This window comes from Ctenopharyngodon idella, chromosome 5, assembly GCF_019924925.1.
Source record: "Ctenopharyngodon idella isolate HZGC_01 chromosome 5, HZGC01, whole genome shotgun sequence".
NCBI classification, from domain to species: Eukaryota; Metazoa; Chordata; class Actinopteri; order Cypriniformes; family Xenocyprididae; genus Ctenopharyngodon; species Ctenopharyngodon idella.
Genome location: NC_067224.1, coordinates 17,939,686 through 17,957,027, shown reverse-complemented (window position 1 = coordinate 17,957,027; position 17,342 = coordinate 17,939,686). Strand labels below are relative to the sequence as shown.

Here is a 17,342-nt window from a genome sequence, read left to right as displayed (position 1 = left end):
GATAAAAGATAAAAGTTTAATGCAGTTTCCAGCATGTGTTGCACACTTACTGCAGGCTATTTTCCTGTTCCAGAATTGGCATAGACTTAACACAAGTCTAACACAACTTAACACAACTTCATACTGCCATCTAGTGGAAGAACATTGTGACTATATTTGTGATTTGTAATTGTCGGTATTGCAAAGAAAGCTAGTGAAATATTTAAAACAGTGTTTCCCAACTGGTTTTGGCTTCAGGGCACATCATATTATCAAACTGAAAAACAAGCTTTTCTTTCTTTCTTTCTTTCTTTCTTTCTTTCTTTCTTTCTTTCTTTCTTTCCTTCCTTCCTTGTTGCATGTGAACCTTTATGTAATTGTTTATTTTCTTGCATAGTTTTGTTCATAGTTTTGTTCTAATTTTGCTGCTATTACCAGAAGTGACAGAATAATTTGCATCAAAATATCAAGTTTAATTGAACACATGACCTTTGACATCAACAACAAAACATAGGAATTGATTTCTCCTCATTTTTAAAAGTTGATTAACCTATTTACTTTGCATGATTGTATGGACATCTGAGGATACCAGTTCATTTGGAATAAATCATTTTAATAAACAATTTTCAATTTTAACTTCGTTTTCATCTACCAGTTTAATAATGGAGGGAATGCTGCATTTTAAATCTAGTTGCAAGAACTTGTCTTTTCTGACTCAGTAGTTTAGTTATACATTTGCATGGATGTGTCATTACAGTAAAGCCATGAGAGTTAAAGTTGTGTCTCTACACAGCATGTGAACATGTGTAGCTGTACTCCCATTGACAACATTAAAAAAGTCTAGCTGCGTAGTCATTTATTATCTTTTAATGGCTTCAATCTAGATAAAAGCTGAGATATTTTTCTTACTCAAAGCAATAGAAAGGTTTGAAGTATTCCTATTTTCCCTGCCATCTTGATATGTCCTTGTTTGTGTTTGGTTATTTATTTATTTATTTTTGAAGTGTACATGTCATAAATTTGATTGTGTTTATGGGAATTTGTTTCATGCTCATGCATTGTCTTGAATTAAATATACATGCAATGTGTGATAAATGTTTGAACAGCTGTCTCTGGGGAAACTTAATTTTCTTTCTTCCACCATTTTGTAGAGAAATGAAAATAAACTGACTTGAATTTTGACTTCAAAAATCAACCCAGCTCTCATGCACAAATTGCTGTGCTATCTCTGCTTTCCCTCATTCTCTAGCTATGATATAGTGCATTTATTTGTTTGTTCTTCTTCTTTGTGCAGCTTGTACCTCTACAAATTGGGAATTGCCCCTCAGATCCAGGACCTTTTGGGGAAAGTTGACTTCACAGGTAAGCCACAGGCATTCTCAAAAACTGAAAATGTCAATAAAATTTTGCCAGAAAATGTCAATATAATTTTTATTTTTCGTATTTTCCTCAGCCACCACTAGGCCTGTCGCGATAGTCGATATATCGACTTATCGCGCAATATGTGGACATGACCTCGATCATTTTTGGTGACGCGATATATTGCCCATTACATTTACACAAAAATAAATGTCACCGACATTTTGCCGAAAAAAATGTGCCTTTCGAGTCGTTATAGCGTTTTCCTGACAACAGCAGACAGTTTGGAAGAATAAGTGCAAATGCACTCAGTTTCTGCAATCTACTGGTGCAAATATAAACATGACAGCGCGAAATGGTGCACGCTCACAGCTAGTTTCACACAGGACACGGCAGTCGCGAGTGTCTAGTTCGTTTTCATAGAGAACGCGTATTTCCATTCCACTGCGCCGTTTTTCCATAGAAACGTGTTTGTTTGACTGTTGCAGCATCTTGTGCATGACGCGGCGCTAAAACGCGACACTCAAGTTAAAAGAAGTTATTCAAACACACCTCTAGAAAAACAGATACCTCAACAGGCCATATCTGACCGCTAAATCTGTGTCTTTGTTCATATGGACATCTGACAATAGCGTGCACCCTACTTTACTGAGAAAATAAGGTCAGGGAAAAACGTGTAGATGGAAAATCTCCATATAAGTGCCTTTTTTGCATTTGCAAATGTTTTTTTCTACTTGTTATTTTGCAGTTTTTGTTAGCAAAGGTTTATTTATTATTTATTCAACATTATTATTTTTTTGGCGCTTCAATTCCAGTATCTAAACATTCTTAAGAGTTAAGTTCATTGTCATTTGAAAGTGTGGAGGCCTACTTGCATTATTATGCTGTTATTTTATGATTATATATTCAGTGGCATAAAATGGTCTTAAAATGACAATAATATCACATATCGCAATTATTTCTGGGGCAATATATCGCACAACAAAAAGTAGTTATCGTGACAGGCCTAGCCACCACACTCTTAGAAGAAAAGTTTCCGTATTGAACTTCAAAAGTTTCTGTCAGACGCTTCACATATAGAATCTTTTAAGGTTTCCCATCGGGGATAATTTTATAGATTTAGTTTAATTAATACATTTTGTTTAAAATTAATTTTTAATTTAATTTAATTTATTTTATTTAAACAGCCCGTAAACACTTTATTACTAAAAAAAATGAAATAACCTGTTAAACATGAAAGCATCATGCAATCATTTATGACATTTCTCCTTTTATAGAACCATTTTGCCATAAAGGGTTCTTTAAAATCAAGAACGCTAGGGTTGTATATCGAAGAGTGCAAGGCTGTAACCACAGTAGGGTGATTGTGCATCCCCCATTCCCCCAATAATACTTACAATAGTTGTAATAATTATATTAACAATGAACAAATATGTTTATTTCCATAGGCTAATCCTTAAACTACCTCAATCATAATATCTGCAAACTTACATTTTAGTTTTGAAGCATATAGTGGTGTTCTCTTACAATCACAGAGCTTAAAGCAGAGCCATACAATTATATCCATAACTGAAGTGTAGATCCTCCTCTGTCAGCTCAGTTTACAGGAGAAGGCAGAAAAGTGCCTCAGGTTTTAATGGTAGTGAACTCTCTGCAGAATCATGGCTGATTGTGTTTGATTAATGAAGGGAATGTAATGACAGGTAATTATTGCTTTAGCTCAGTTCAGGGTGTAACTCTTCATCTCATTCATTGTGTTTTGTTAATAGAATACCTCATCAGGAAAAATGAGTTCAAGTCATAATGATGTGGTCTGTAATGAATTAATGATGGAGGTGAAAACACATTTAAGATTATAGCTAGTTGTTTTTGCAGGAATTCATTGCAGTAATGGTTTGATGTTGACACACTTATTGTGGAAAGATTTAAAGTAACAAGGACCTTGATTTGTTTGACGTGTGCTGGCAAAACAGCCATTGTTCTTCAGATGCATTACAAGTGCAGGTCTTGTAAATAGGCATGTACAAAAAAAATGTCTTTCTTCTGCTGAACACAAAAGAAGATATTTTGAAGAATGTCAGTACTCAGTATCCAAAGTTGATGGGCCCCATTGACTTTCATAGTATTTTTTTGTCCATACTATGGAAGTCAATGTGGCCCATCAGCTGTTTAGTCTTCAAAATATCTTCTCATGTGTTCATCAGAAGAAAGAAATTCATATGGATTTAGAACAAATTGAGGGTGAGTAAATGATGGCAGAATTTTCATATTCATATTGACATTTCATATTCTCATTCCACAGAGGAAGAGATCAGTAACATGAGGAAAGAACTGGAGAAATATGGCATCCAGATGCCCACCTTTAGCAAGATTGGTGGCATCCTGGCCAATGAGCTTTCAGTAGATGAAGCTGCATGTGAGTGACTTCATCTGTTTCATCTGTTTATAAATATGTGTAAGTACATCTGTTTAAATTAAATACCTATTATCCTCATTCTCATGATTGCTTGTTTTTGTGTCCTCTTTCTGATCTATATCTGCAGTACACGCTGCTGTCTTTGCCATTAATGAGGCCATAGACAAAGGTCACGCAGAGAACACAATGGCGGCTCTGCAGAACCCTAATGCCTTAATGAGAAACACACAGAGACCACTGGCCCAGGCCTACCAGGACACACTGAGCAAAGCCAAGAGGAAGAAAGAGGATCAGGCCTCGGGACGGGTAAACTAGATATTCATAAATGTTTAGAAAAACACTTCAGTTCAAAAGTTTGGTGTCAGTAATATTTTTAATGATTTTGAACGAAGTCTCATGCTCACCAAGGCTGCATTTAGTTGATGTTGATCAAAGTACAGTAAAAACAGTAATTAACAATTTAAAGTAATTGTTATTTTATATATTAAAATGTAATTTACTCCTGTGATGGCAAAGCTGAATTGTCAGCGTCATTACTCCAGTCTTCTGTGTCACATGATCCTTCAGAAATCATTCTAATATACTGATTTGGTGCTTAAGAAATATTTCTTATTATTAACAATGTTGAAAACAGTTGTGCTGCTTAATATTTTTTACAATTTTTAGATAAAACCATTTTCTTGCATATTTGTCTATACATAAACATGCTGTTGGTAAAGTGATTTTAGGCCGGTTGTAGACAGATCTTTCAGTAGTGAGTTACTAAACTGGATAATAGGCTGCAAGAATGATAATATGTTTATACCTGCATGTCTGGACTAATGTTTTACAAACCCAATGCAAACCACATTTGTATGATTTGAAATCTGGTTTAAATAGAATTATGTGTGGTATAAACAAAGCCTTAGTCATACAAAGGCAAACCGTAAAAACTCTGTGCACACAAGTGAATATCTAAACCTTGTTTAAAGATTAAAGGGTTAGTTCACCCAAAAATGAAAATAATGTCATTTATTACTCACCCTCATGTCGTTCCACACCCGTAAGACCTTTGTTCATCTTCAGAACACAAATTAAGATATTTTTGTTGAAATCCGATGGCTCAATGAGGCCTCCATAGCCAGCAATGACATTTCCTCTCTCAAGATCCATTAATGTACTAAAAACATATTTAAATCAGTTCATGTGAGTACAGTGGTTCAATATTAATATTATAAAGCGACGAGAATATTTTTGGAAAAAATATTTGCAAAAAAAAACAAAATAACGACTTATATAGTGATGGCCGATTTCAAAACACTGCTTCAGGAAGCTTCGGAGCGTTATGAATCAGCGTGTCGAATCATGATTCGGATTGCGTGTCAAACCGCCAAACTGCTGAAATCACGTGACTTTGGAGTGGTTCAGAGCACCAAAGTCATGTGATTTCAGCAGTTTGGTGGTTAAATATGTTTTTAGTACATTAATGGATCTTGAGAGAGGAAATGTCATTGCTGGCTATGGAGGCCTCACTGAGCCATCGGATTTCAACAAAAATATCTTAATTTGTGTTCTGAAGATGAACGAAGGTCTTATGGGTTTGGAACGCCATGAGGGTGAGTAATAAATGACAGAATTTTCATTTTTGGGTGAACTAACCCTTTAAGCAGTAATTTACAGGAAGGACTATTCATAATTTGCTGAAAACTTTAGGCATGTGTATGGAAATATCTGAATTTTGCATGCAAAGCAAGTTTGTTTGTGTTTGTTTTTGCAGCCTCCTTTCAGACAAGCATTCCTTTAGTTGCAAAATCAGCAGGATTTTGATTAAAAAATAGCAGAGAATCAGCCTCGCTTGTTTAATGCTGATGTCCTTTAACACTCCTCACACACTCTGCTGACTCCAGTATCCCCTGATCCCCTGATGTTGACTTAACTGAATAGTGATTTTGTTGTGTGTACACATCTGAGTGGGTGAATGTTTTATTGGGCATTTTTTCATTTAATTCTCAACTTGGTGTTAAGATCTTTGTTCAAGGGCACAATGGTGGTAGCTTACGTTTTGCTTTTTACAGGGATCAAACCAACAGCATTCTAATTCGCCTGTTCTCTCTACCACCAGACCTCTAATTATCCTCTAGTTTCTTTTTTTAGTTTTTCAAAAAATCTCTTTAAGAAAACATATTTGTGACATATTGTATGTGTGTTCAGCGCTCGTCTATTGCAACTGAAGAGAGAGATGTGTATGAAGAATTACTGACCCAGCAAGAGATCCAGAGCAGTGTAGACCTCGTGAACAGTAAGTGTGGCACATTAATCTATACATTGGGAAAGTGGGCTGAGACCAGTGGTGTAGTCTACGTGATACGCAGGTATACGCCGTATACCCACTAGGAAAGTTCAAGGATTTCCGTATACCCACTGAAAAAAGCATGAGGATATGTAACCATCCAGTAAATCACAATAAGATTTGTGGTTTGTTGCTTTTGACATGTAACAAAGTCTCATATTTCAAATTCTGCCCATTTTACTATGAAATAAACATAAATACCATTTTGGCGCTCTTTAATGTGGCGTGACAGACCGCTGTAGTTCAAGAGAAGCGGCAGCGTGAAGCGCATGTAAACCGATCCTCTCCTCCGCTTTAATACCAGTTACAGCACAAAATAAACATGAATCAACATCTCAAGGTATGATAAAAGATACAGTACAACTTAACAAAATCCGTATCATGTCTCGTGTAATCGCTTAATAAGTGTTTCAACCGCGGAAAGACGTTAATAACAGCTTGTAAACAATGTCACACAACGTCATTACCTCAGAACAAACATATTCAGTGACCATAAACTCTTTAGTCAGCTAGAAAAATGAAGAGAGGAGCAGCTAAATATATGCACCATATTATATATTAATTATATTTTTTTATTTTCTTCAATAGCCTATTTAATGCATGTTTGAATAAATCCATCAAGTTGACAGCCACCATCTAATTTAAGCGTTTATATTTCAAAAAACGAATTAGATTAGAAATAATTTTAAGGTTAGTAGGCCTATTATAACTTTATTATTATTAAAAAAAAATGTTATTATTATAAAAAAAAAGTGTAATTTAAGTTTGTATACAAATCAGTTCATTTTAACCTTCAATATTAATGTAGTACCAACAGATTCCCATGTATATTATACAGCATTAGTTCAGAGATTTTTTTTTTCTTGATAAAATTTGCCATGTTCTGTACCTGATATACAGTATATCCACTGATATCGAATCGAATTTCTAGTTAGTGAATTGAAATGCATAACTATGATGACAGACATGGCAGGAAATGGTGCAAAACAGAAAACTTATAAGCCCCGCACATGTGACATACTGATAAGCCTCATCTTTCTATTATTGTTGCACTCTAAAAAATGCTAGGTTAAAAACAGCCCAAGTTGGGTTGAAAATGGACAAACCCAGCAACTGGGTTGTTTTAACTCAGCAGTTGGGTTAAATGTTTGCCCAGCGTGCTGGGTAGTTTTATTTAACCCAACTATTGTTTAAAACTGACTATATGGATGGCTTAAAATGAACCCAAAAATCAGACACATAATTACTAGAGGCAACAATAATAATCAAAAGGTAAACATTTATTAATAAACAATTTAATAAATGTTTGTTTATTTATTATATTTAATATTAATAAATGTTAATTTCCAACATATTTTGGGTTCATTTTAAGCAAACAATACAGCAATTTTTACACAATAGTTGAGTTAAATGAAACTACCCAGCAGGTTGGGTAAACATTTAACCCAACCGCTGGGTTAAAACAACCCAATTACTGGGTTTGTCCATTTTCAACCCAACTTGGGTTGTTTTTAACCTAGCATTTAGTTGCAACTCGCAAATGTGCATTGAAACTTGCCTGCTGATAAACTTATGCAGGGACCTCATCTAAGGCTATCTTAACTGGCTAAGTTAGATGGTGATTGACACTAAACAGTAGAAAATCAGTCCAATCTCTTCAGCTGTAAATGCCATTGGCTGTTAAAGTCTTGTGTTGGCGTTGCTTATAATAAATTGTGGCAGGGAGGGAAAAATCACAGTATACTCAATACAAAAAACTAGATTGCACCACTGGCTGAGACCACATAAAAAATAAAAAAAATGTTTATTGTTTTTTTGTTGTTGTTAAGCTTACTTCTGGAATTAAAGAGTTTTATTTTAGTTTTTAAATAAAACAAAGATATGCAAAGTTATGACTTAAAATTTAGGTGAAATATTTAAAATTCAGCACTATTTGTCTGCAGCTTTTCACTCAATTTGTTATGATAACAGTATAATTTGCAATAATTTTTTGGATTTATAATTAGCAGTGTTATTTTAGTATTATTTATATACAATTATTTGTTATTTTAAATTAGCTTTTATTTTTCTATTTTCAATTTAATTTTAGGTTCAGTAATTCTGTTATATGCTTTTGTCATTTTTATTTATTTATTTTTTCAATTTAGCGTTAATTTAGTTTTATTTTAGTTTTTAGTAATTTTAGTTCTTCAACTTAAATTATTTATTTTATTTTTTTTTTTTTCCAAGGCCATGTTCCTAATTAAGTTTTTTAAGTTTTTTTAATAAAATGTTTATATATTCATTGTACTGTATATTGCTCATTTTGTAGCTTTTTATTGATATCTTCTTATGATTTCAAATTAAGGTGAGCCTAAGAGAGCATTTGGACACCTTCAGGGAAGCCCATACATCATTCATGGAAATATAGCAATGATTTTTTTACTGAATGGCATAGTAGGCTGCTTTGAAAATATTCTTGATTTGCTCTGAATTGAATATAATATTATGTAAATGTTGTGTACAGTAATAATGATTTTCTCTCTCTAGCATCAGCAGCTATTCAGCAAGTAAATCAGGCTCTTGATGCTGAGGATCAGAAAGCCCTCCTGGCCAGCCTTCGGTTGCCTGCGCTTGGTCTTGTGGGAGTCCTTGATGACAACTCCTGCTTTTACCTGGAGCACTTCACATCCTACAGGAAGCATAAAGTTAAGGTACCGAAGCAAACTTTCTATATCCGTTGAAATTTTTCTTGATTTTGAGTCAAATGAATTTGATGAGCATGTTTATGACTTCTGTATGTAGGATGCTGGTGGGGGTGCTCAACTGGAGAGGGAAGAGATTCAGAGGGTCATCACTTCCTGTAATGAGTTTGCAGAGGCCGAGAAACGAAGTATGTTGCACACATACATCTACCCTTGACTGGATGATAATGTATAGACTCGAGTGTTGTGTAGATCCTCTATATATATGAAGCTCTGTATGTCCCCATTGTCAGTTTAGATGGTGTTCAGCCAAACTAAGTACAATAAAAGTGAAATTAACATAAATGGCTTTCTTAATAAATCCACATATAGTGTCTAAGGATGTACATTTTGGTCATTTTTAGTACAAATAATTCAGAGCCAATAGCCTCATGGGCAACACTGACGCTCATGGGCAACAACATTAATTGAAAATCAATCGATACAAGTGATACAATTTATCACAACATTATAATGTACAAAGTGAAAGATTCATTTTAAGACTTGCTAAAGATTACATTTAACAGTTTTATGATATTAGTGTTTTTAAATATTATCTTTAAGTGAGCATCAGATGATAGCTGACTGAGATAATCTAAATGTAAAAATAGGGGAAATTAGCATGCACAATTAAATATACAATATCGGCCGATATATATTCTGTGCTGACCAATATATATATATATATATATATATATATATATATAGCAGCTGATCACTAAATTGATACCAGCATATATTGTGTGTTCTCTATTCATTTGATGTGTTTGTTTTTCTGATACTACTAATCATTGTGCTCTTGATGGACACAGAACAGGAGGCGGTTGTTGCGATCAATGCAGCTATTCGGCGAGGCGTTCCAGAAGAGACCGTAGAGGAGCTCCTGAACCCAGAGGCCCAGTTGCCCATCGTCTACCACACTGCTGCCAGCCTGTACCAGGCCGAGCTCTTCAGCCTGCAGCTCGGCTCTCAGGTCAGCTCTCTTACTCTTTTTTTTTTTTTTTTTTTCTTCCCCATGTTAAGCTCTTTCTTGTCCTTACTTACAAAACAAGTTTAAATTTTCACTCACCTCAGAGCAAGGCCGGTCTTACTCATGAGGAGCTGTGTGTAGCTGTGGAGATGCTGTCTGCTGTGTCTGTGTTAAATGAGGTGCTGGACACTAAAGACTCTGTGGCCGTCATTGAGCAGCTCAGTGACTCTCCACTGGGCTTCAGTGGTCTGGATGCTGACAATTTACAGAGGTACAGTGACACTACAGTTTGAGAAAGAGAGTGTTGCCAAGAATACTATATAATACACACTGAGAAACAATTTAGTAATTTACTTGATCATGTGGTTGTTTTGCTTTGTTAGATATGCAGACACACTGATCCGTCTCAGAGCAGAGTCCCTCGCCCAGGGTCAAGAGTTCCTCACCTGGAATGATGTTCAGAAGTGCATCGATACTGTCAATATCCAGGTGCATGAGGAACATGAGAGTAAGCAAACTTTTAAATAAATTATGAACTACCACTCAAAAGTTTGTGGTAAGTAAGATTTTATTTAACAAGGCTGCATTAAATTGCTCAAAATTGACAGTGAAGACAATTATAATGTTACAAAAGATTTCTATTTCAAATACGCTCTTTTGAGCGTTCTGTTCATGAAAGAATCCTGAAAAAATGTATCACATTTTCCACAACATTATTAAGCAACACAACATTTTCAACATTGATAATAATAATAAATGTTTCTTGAGCGCCAAATCAGCATATTAGAATGATTTCTGAAGTGATCATGTGACAATGAAGACTGGAGTAATGATGCTAAAAATTCAGCTTTGCATCACAGGAATAAATTACACAATAGAAAACAATTATTTTTAGAGATGCACCGATACTAAATTTCTCTACCAATAGCCGTTTATTCAGAGTGATATCTGCCGATACTGATAACGATACCGATAGTTTGGGGGTTCTGCCTTTCATACCTTCTTTTAAATTAATGATAATTAATTAATTAATTAATTGATATTTTTAATTTTTATATTTTGAAAGAAATGCAAATAAAAACTGAATTCTCTCCATTTCATCAACTTGTTTCAGAGTAACTGGTATCAGTTACAAATAAATGCATTACTAAAATTAATATAAACACACATGAACTAAATTCTGAAGATTAAATTAATATTTCTTAACTTTCTGAATGTTATTAATTCATATAATTACTATTAATATTGACCACCAAACTAAACAAAACAAAATAGAAAGACATTAATATATATTCTTATACATATAGATTAAAATATAATATAAGCAAAAGGCCTTCTCATTAATGATGTTTAACTCTTAGGTGGTCTTTTAAATACATTGAATTTTGAAGGTTATTAAAGTCTAGCATACAAAGAATGTCTTTTTGGAGAAAGCAACTCCATAATGTTCTGATAAGCTGGTGTGGCTATGTGGTTGTGTGGATGTGTGTTTATGAATTAAGCATCATTGATCCAGTCTGTATAAATCACACATAACAGTTTTATTAAACAAAAAATGAATCTCACAAGTAAACAGGTACTTTGACAGCCCTAATTATAATATCTAAAAGTTATATTATCTTAAAACAACAAATTTGTTAATGTATAAACATAACAATTAAAGACATTTTTGTCAGTTTCTAAATGAAAATGTTCACATGTCAATGACTAATCCGTTGCATCACGAGTTGCTGAGCACATAATATTCTCATGTTCTGTGTGTAGGAGTCATTGCTATCGCTGAGATCAACGAAGCTCTAAATTCTGGAGATTCAGAGAAGACACTTGCCGCCCTCCTACTCCCTACTGCTAAACTACAGGGAGTCAAGCCAGCCACCGCCAAACACTATTACGATCTACTGCTGACCACCAAAGACCTCATCTGCAAGGTGAAATAGAATAACAGCGCTGAAACAATGAAATGTCTAAGAGGTTACATCTCTTATTTGAATTACTTAAACAGTTCTTTCATGGTCTCAAAGACTTTGTATTCAGCTTGACTTAGTTTTATGCTTACAGCTTGAGTTTCCAACTTCTTTCACTTGTGTACAAAGTAATGAGCCTCTACTAAAGTACAAAGTGGGAAGTCCAACCACTGTTAAGCCATTTTAGATAAGGAAGTCCCCCTTGCGGGGTCCTCAACAAAAACATCCTGTTATTTAGAAGGCCTTAGGCAGTGGACAAAGCTTTCAAAGGTCTAGAGCTAAAGGATCTAAACTTGACTTGGGAAGTTGAAGTCTTTGCGAGGAGATAAGAGAGGAAAGGGTCCAGACAGCTGTGGAAGGAACACAGACATACGGCTGCTCTGTAGTAATAATACAAGTCATACTGCTCCTCAGTGTACAGCTTCACATAGTGTGCAAAAAGAAGTGTACTACATGGAGCAAAACACACTAAAAAGATCCCAAACACCAACGTGCTGGCCTTCATGTAGTGCTTCCAGTCACGACTGGAACGATTTAGGTGGTAGATGATGGATCCGTAAACAAATGCAATGACCAGCGATGGCAGGATGAACCCCAGGCAGATCAGACTCAATCTGTATGGAATTAAAGCTTTGTAGGGCGCTTCTTTATAGGGCTGGATATCATGACACGTCACCAACGTTTGCCCAGATATGCTGTAGCTTTGCTGAACCAGAAACTCTGGTGCCATCGCAATAGCTAAAACCACCCAAATGGTTAAGCTCGCCCAGATCGCACAGTACCTTTTTGACATTGTCCTGTAGAGGAACGGGTGGACCACCGCAAGGTAGCGCATCACACTAATACACATGTGGGCATGGATCGAGCAGTAGATGTTACCATAAAAGCAGGCAGTCACCACCTTGCAAGCCAGCTCTCCAAAGATCCAGTTGTTGTTATTGAAGTGATAGTGGACTCTGAGTGTGAGAGAAAGTAGCAGGAGAAGGTCTGAAACTGCTAGGCTAAAATATAGGATACTGCTGGAAAGATTTTTTTTTCCACTGAGGCAAACCAACACAAAGACGTTAGAGGGGATCCCGACGAGGATGGCTAGGATGTACGCGGATGGAATGATCCTAGTGCTGACAACTCCAGTGGTGTAAATGATGACGGTATCATTGACGTTTATCACAGGCTGCTGGATAGATGTGTTGGAGAACAGGGAACCATTGAACTTTATTGTTCCGGGAAACGTTTTCGGCTGAATTGAATGTTTTGGCATATTGATGCTGGAATATATTGATGCTGAAAAAATTTTTAGAAAACACAATGTTAAAGTACTGAAATAAAGTGTGTTCACACAGCTTGATACTGAAATATGTAGCTACATTTAACACTAGAACCGCCAGGAGTCGTTGTATACCTAAAACCGCCAGCGGGTAAAATGTACCACGCACACGACTACTGTTTTGATATGGGTAAAAAACGTATAATGTCACTGTATTGTGCCACTGTCTTCACAAAATAATGTCTAGAGTCATAAAAAAATAATGTTTAGTCATCAACAACTGTGACTTTTTGTCCTGTTGTATGTTCAAGGCTATTTTAAGCAGGCTAATCACTTTCCTTAGCGGTGAATATAAACCAGCCTGCAATGACAACGAGAATTGGAAGGAAATAAATACATATTTGGGTGGTGTAAAATTATAATAAAATGTCATTAATCACAAATTAAGATAACCCATGTTATTTAAATGACTTAAATACCCTAAATAGACAATAATGAGCAATAATTCACTGCGCTGCATAAGATGTAGATATGATGCAACGACAAATTCAAGCGCACATTTTCACCTAATTAATTATTAATTTGTTTAGTTGTGTATAATTTGAATAAGAGAACAACACCAGTAAACTTGGGGTAATTATTAAAAATTGTTTTATTCATTACATCATAGATCGGAAATGTTTTTTGGGGAAACGGGCAGACTAGAGTAAATAGCACTCATAACTCATGGGATTTAGTGTCTCTAATATCTGTTTGGCATCCATAAAATTGCCTTCTTTTATCCATTGTGACTAAAACTGATTACCGCGATCTCATTGGGGGAAAGGTGTTACCTAGTAACACAGAACGTTAAAACATAAGCGGCGCAAAAATGACAGCGCAAACATACAGGCAAATATGGGTAAATTTCACCCGCTGGCGCTTATAGGTATAATCTGGTTTTATCTAAACAAGTTTTAACAACAGGGGATTGTAAATAAAGTACAAGCTGCCAACATCAAGCATTTTGTCATTTATTGGGGTTATGTAGTTTGTGTGTTGCTTGCTTTCTATCTCTGACTCTTTTAGTTGTTGTTCTTTTCAGCAGTGTACAATCACCCAAAATTATGTTTGTTGAACATTGTATTTTGAGAATAATTTATTTTAGATGATTGAAAAGTCACTAGATCTACTAACATTTTCATTGTCATCATAGACCAGTCAAGAGTCGAGTCATTGGGGCAGTCAGTCAACTACCCTAAAGTTTCTTTTTTAGTCACAAAATCATGACTTCAGTCCGTGTCCACATCTCTACTGTTGATCTTTAACTATCTTTAAATGTTAGAGAAAAGTGGTCTTACCTGAATCTTGAAGTGTATCCTCAAACAATAATGGTAATAGCAGCAGCACAAATAGTCTCCACATGCTTGAAAGGTTTTTCCAGTGAATTTTTACAAAGTATTGTTCATCAAACTAAACATGACCTGCAAGTGCTGTTCTGAGCATCAGTCATCTGTATATTAAGATAACCGTCAAGTTAGACGTCTGCGTCAAAGGGCGTGATGGTTTCCTGTTAAAGGCTATGGGAGTCTGGATTCAGAATTGCTCAGTGCTCATGTTTCAGGCATGTCAGGAAATGCTGTGTGACGTGAGACTTCCCCCAAATGGTTCCAATTTATGGACCAAACTACATACAATCATTTGTCCACAAATAGTTCTTAAACAACATACAGGGATGTTTATGTGATGTTTTGGTGTTCTGACCACTTGAGTATCTTCAGACCTTTAATAGATTTCTTTCTTTCTTTCTTTCTTTCTTTTTGACTTCATTCAGGTCTTATCCCTTCAAATAAAGGAAATGGTACTTTTTTGTTTTTCAGCATATAAGTGTCAACAAATGATAGGTAGAATGATAAATCTTTTGTTTTTCACCGCAGTCGATATCATCAGGTTGCGGGTTCCTACCTTTTTCTTTTTATTCTGTTAAAAATGTGTAAAAGACAGTGCAGCTTTGTGATCTGGACACACTATTACACTATGTTTTAAACATTCCTTGAATTGTGTATTTGATGACACTTTGACTCTCTAATTCCTTCCCTTCTATTTGCATTCACATCTCTCTTCTGGTCTATTTTCACTTCTTCATGCCTTGCCTATTACTGTTGGAATGTTTCTAAAGTAGGGAAACATAACAGACCAAATATAGCACCATATTTTTTTTATCTCTTAAAATGAAGGAAAGCATTTTATTGTTTTCATAAAGTGATCATCAGTGTTTTCAAAATTCTGTAAATTAAGGATTTTTTTTTTTTTTTGGTTAACTTTGCTCTTAACATTTAACATAATACATTGGGATGCTATTATATTAAATGACTGCTGTGAAAACACCTGCATAAACAAGACATTTCCCAAGGACACACTTCCTGTTTAACCAGTGATAGTTGCACAGAATGTATAATACATCCTCCCATCTTTTCCTGATTTACTGTAGCTGCTTATATTGAGATTAAATTGGTGTGTAGTAGCAGATGATTTGTTTGCTCTGTGACAGTGTGTATACATGTTTGTATTGAGCATGTGCTGACTGTGTGTTGTGCTGTAATAGAGCTCTGGAGATGAATCTGCTGTGCTGTGGCTGGACCAGATCCAGGAGGCCATACACACTGCCAACCGGGACCAGGAGGATGCACTCAAATGTAAGTTTGTAACCAAATATAATTTGCATGAAAGCTGTATGATTAGTTTTTATGTTCATTCTGTTTATTTTCTATACACATCCCTGTAAAGGATGTGTAGTGATACATGTGATCGACATTATAGCCTATAACCTTTCAAATCTGGGTTTGACATTTAAAATATGTTGTTCTTACAGAGCACAATAAATTATTTTATAACATACAGTATATAATATATATCTTATATAAGCTATTTAAAAGAATCTATATAAAATTCACAAGAAAATGGTCACATTTGACAGCAATGAATGCACAACGATGGAGAACTAACAGAAAACACTTTATTAAAGGGATAATAAAGTCTGTCCAAAAATGGGAAATAAAACCCAAAAATGAAATGAAAGTGAAATGAAAATTCTGTCATTAAGGACCCTCATGTCCTTCCAAACTCATAAGACTTTCGTTCATCTTCAGAACACAAATGAAGATCTTTTTGATGAAACCTGAGAGCTTTCTATCCCTCCATAGACAGCTACGCAACTGACACTTCGCCACTTGAAAAAGTTCATAAAAAGATATCATAAAACTAATCCATATGTATTGAGCGGTTAAGTCCAAATTTTCTGAAGAGACTCAATCGCATATGATGAAGCTTTTATTCACATATAAATATTGATCAGCAAACAAACAGAAGCCCAACCAAACCTCTTGCTGACGCTCAAATGTGCTGCGTAACACACGAGAATGAACCTCATTGGTTCTCGCACGTCAAGCAAACATGCTTGAGCTTCTGTTTACCACAACTGATGTGTGAGTTTATTAATGTTTATATGTAAATAAAAGCCTAAATTTAATCTATTCATCATATAAAATGACCGTGAGAGAAAATTTTCTCTTCACAGAATTTGGACAAAACCGCTCAATTCATATGGATTAGTTTTACTATCTCTTTATGAACTTTTTGAAACGTCAAAGTGTCGGTTTCGGAGCTGTCTATGGAGGGACAGAAACCTCTCAGATTTCATCAAAAATATCTTAATTTGTGTTCCGAAGATGAACGAAAGTCTTAGGGGTTTGGAACGACATGAGGGTGAATAATTAATGACAGAAATTTCATTTTTGGGTGAACTAACCCTTTAACAATATAACTCTGAACACTCAGGAGATATCAGGAAAAAACTAGAACGCAACCACATCATACAAAGACAACACTGAACGATTTTTGCAATCCTTTAAGATCATTACAAATCACACTGTGCGACATGGATCCAATTGAACAATGGGCACGACATGCATGTAAACTGTACAATGATGACACCTATTGACTCGTAGGCTATGATGCAAGTTTCTATAGAAGAATGAAACGTCATCAGCATGCACTAGTGGTTAACAAAAATACCATGTTGAATCACACTTTGGCAATTTTTATGTGTGTATAAAATAAAAAGGAAGCGGCGAAAGAAGAAGGGAAAATAGCTTGAGGTAAGCAGTTTTAAGTTTTAGCACCATGTCACATTGATTTCATGTCGCATTTTTATTGGCTGGTCAGTAGACGCAGGTTGTAGCAGCAAACACACTGTGCAATGATCATGCTGAATTTCTGACACTGTCAGAAAACTATCATAGGCTATCTTCGGTCGCAAGACCAGGAAAACGGCCGTCTTTGAACCTCTCACTGTAC

The 17,342-nt window shown here is 35.3% G+C and overlaps 3 protein-coding genes across 3 annotated transcripts in view; 1 reads left to right on the top strand and 2 right to left on the bottom strand.

Moving 5' to 3' along the window:
* Nucleotides 1-17,342, bottom strand: part of poc5 (POC5 centriolar protein homolog (Chlamydomonas)) — a 703,663-nt gene that overhangs the window by 91,214 nt on the left and 595,107 nt on the right. The window lies entirely within an intron of this gene.
* iqgap2 (IQ motif containing GTPase activating protein 2) overlaps nucleotides 1-17,342 on the top strand; it is a 61,705-nt gene that overhangs the window by 27,010 nt on the left and 17,353 nt on the right. Inside the window, exons 6-16 of the mRNA XM_051893430.1 lie at nucleotides 1,274-1,341; nucleotides 3,641-3,754; nucleotides 3,882-4,060; nucleotides 5,945-6,032; nucleotides 8,613-8,776; nucleotides 8,868-8,955; nucleotides 9,619-9,779; nucleotides 9,881-10,047; nucleotides 10,160-10,284; nucleotides 11,541-11,704; nucleotides 15,592-15,682. Coding sequence (XP_051749390.1) covers nucleotides 1,274-1,341; nucleotides 3,641-3,754; nucleotides 3,882-4,060; nucleotides 5,945-6,032; nucleotides 8,613-8,776; nucleotides 8,868-8,955; nucleotides 9,619-9,779; nucleotides 9,881-10,047; nucleotides 10,160-10,284; nucleotides 11,541-11,704; nucleotides 15,592-15,682 — 1,409 coding nt within the window. The remainder of the gene's footprint in view (nucleotides 1-1,273; nucleotides 1,342-3,640; nucleotides 3,755-3,881; nucleotides 4,061-5,944; nucleotides 6,033-8,612; nucleotides 8,777-8,867; nucleotides 8,956-9,618; nucleotides 9,780-9,880; nucleotides 10,048-10,159; nucleotides 10,285-11,540; nucleotides 11,705-15,591; nucleotides 15,683-17,342) is intronic.
* On the bottom strand, nucleotides 11,711-15,579 carry f2rl2 (coagulation factor II (thrombin) receptor-like 2). Its single transcript, XM_051893459.1, has 2 exons — nucleotides 14,348-15,579; nucleotides 11,711-13,024 (listed from the first exon to the last, which is right to left on the bottom strand). Exons 1-2 carry the CDS (start codon nucleotides 14,409-14,411, stop codon nucleotides 11,985-11,987), a joined length of 1,104 nt encoding a protein of 367 aa, XP_051749419.1. The 5' UTR covers nucleotides 14,412-15,579; the 3' UTR covers nucleotides 11,711-11,984.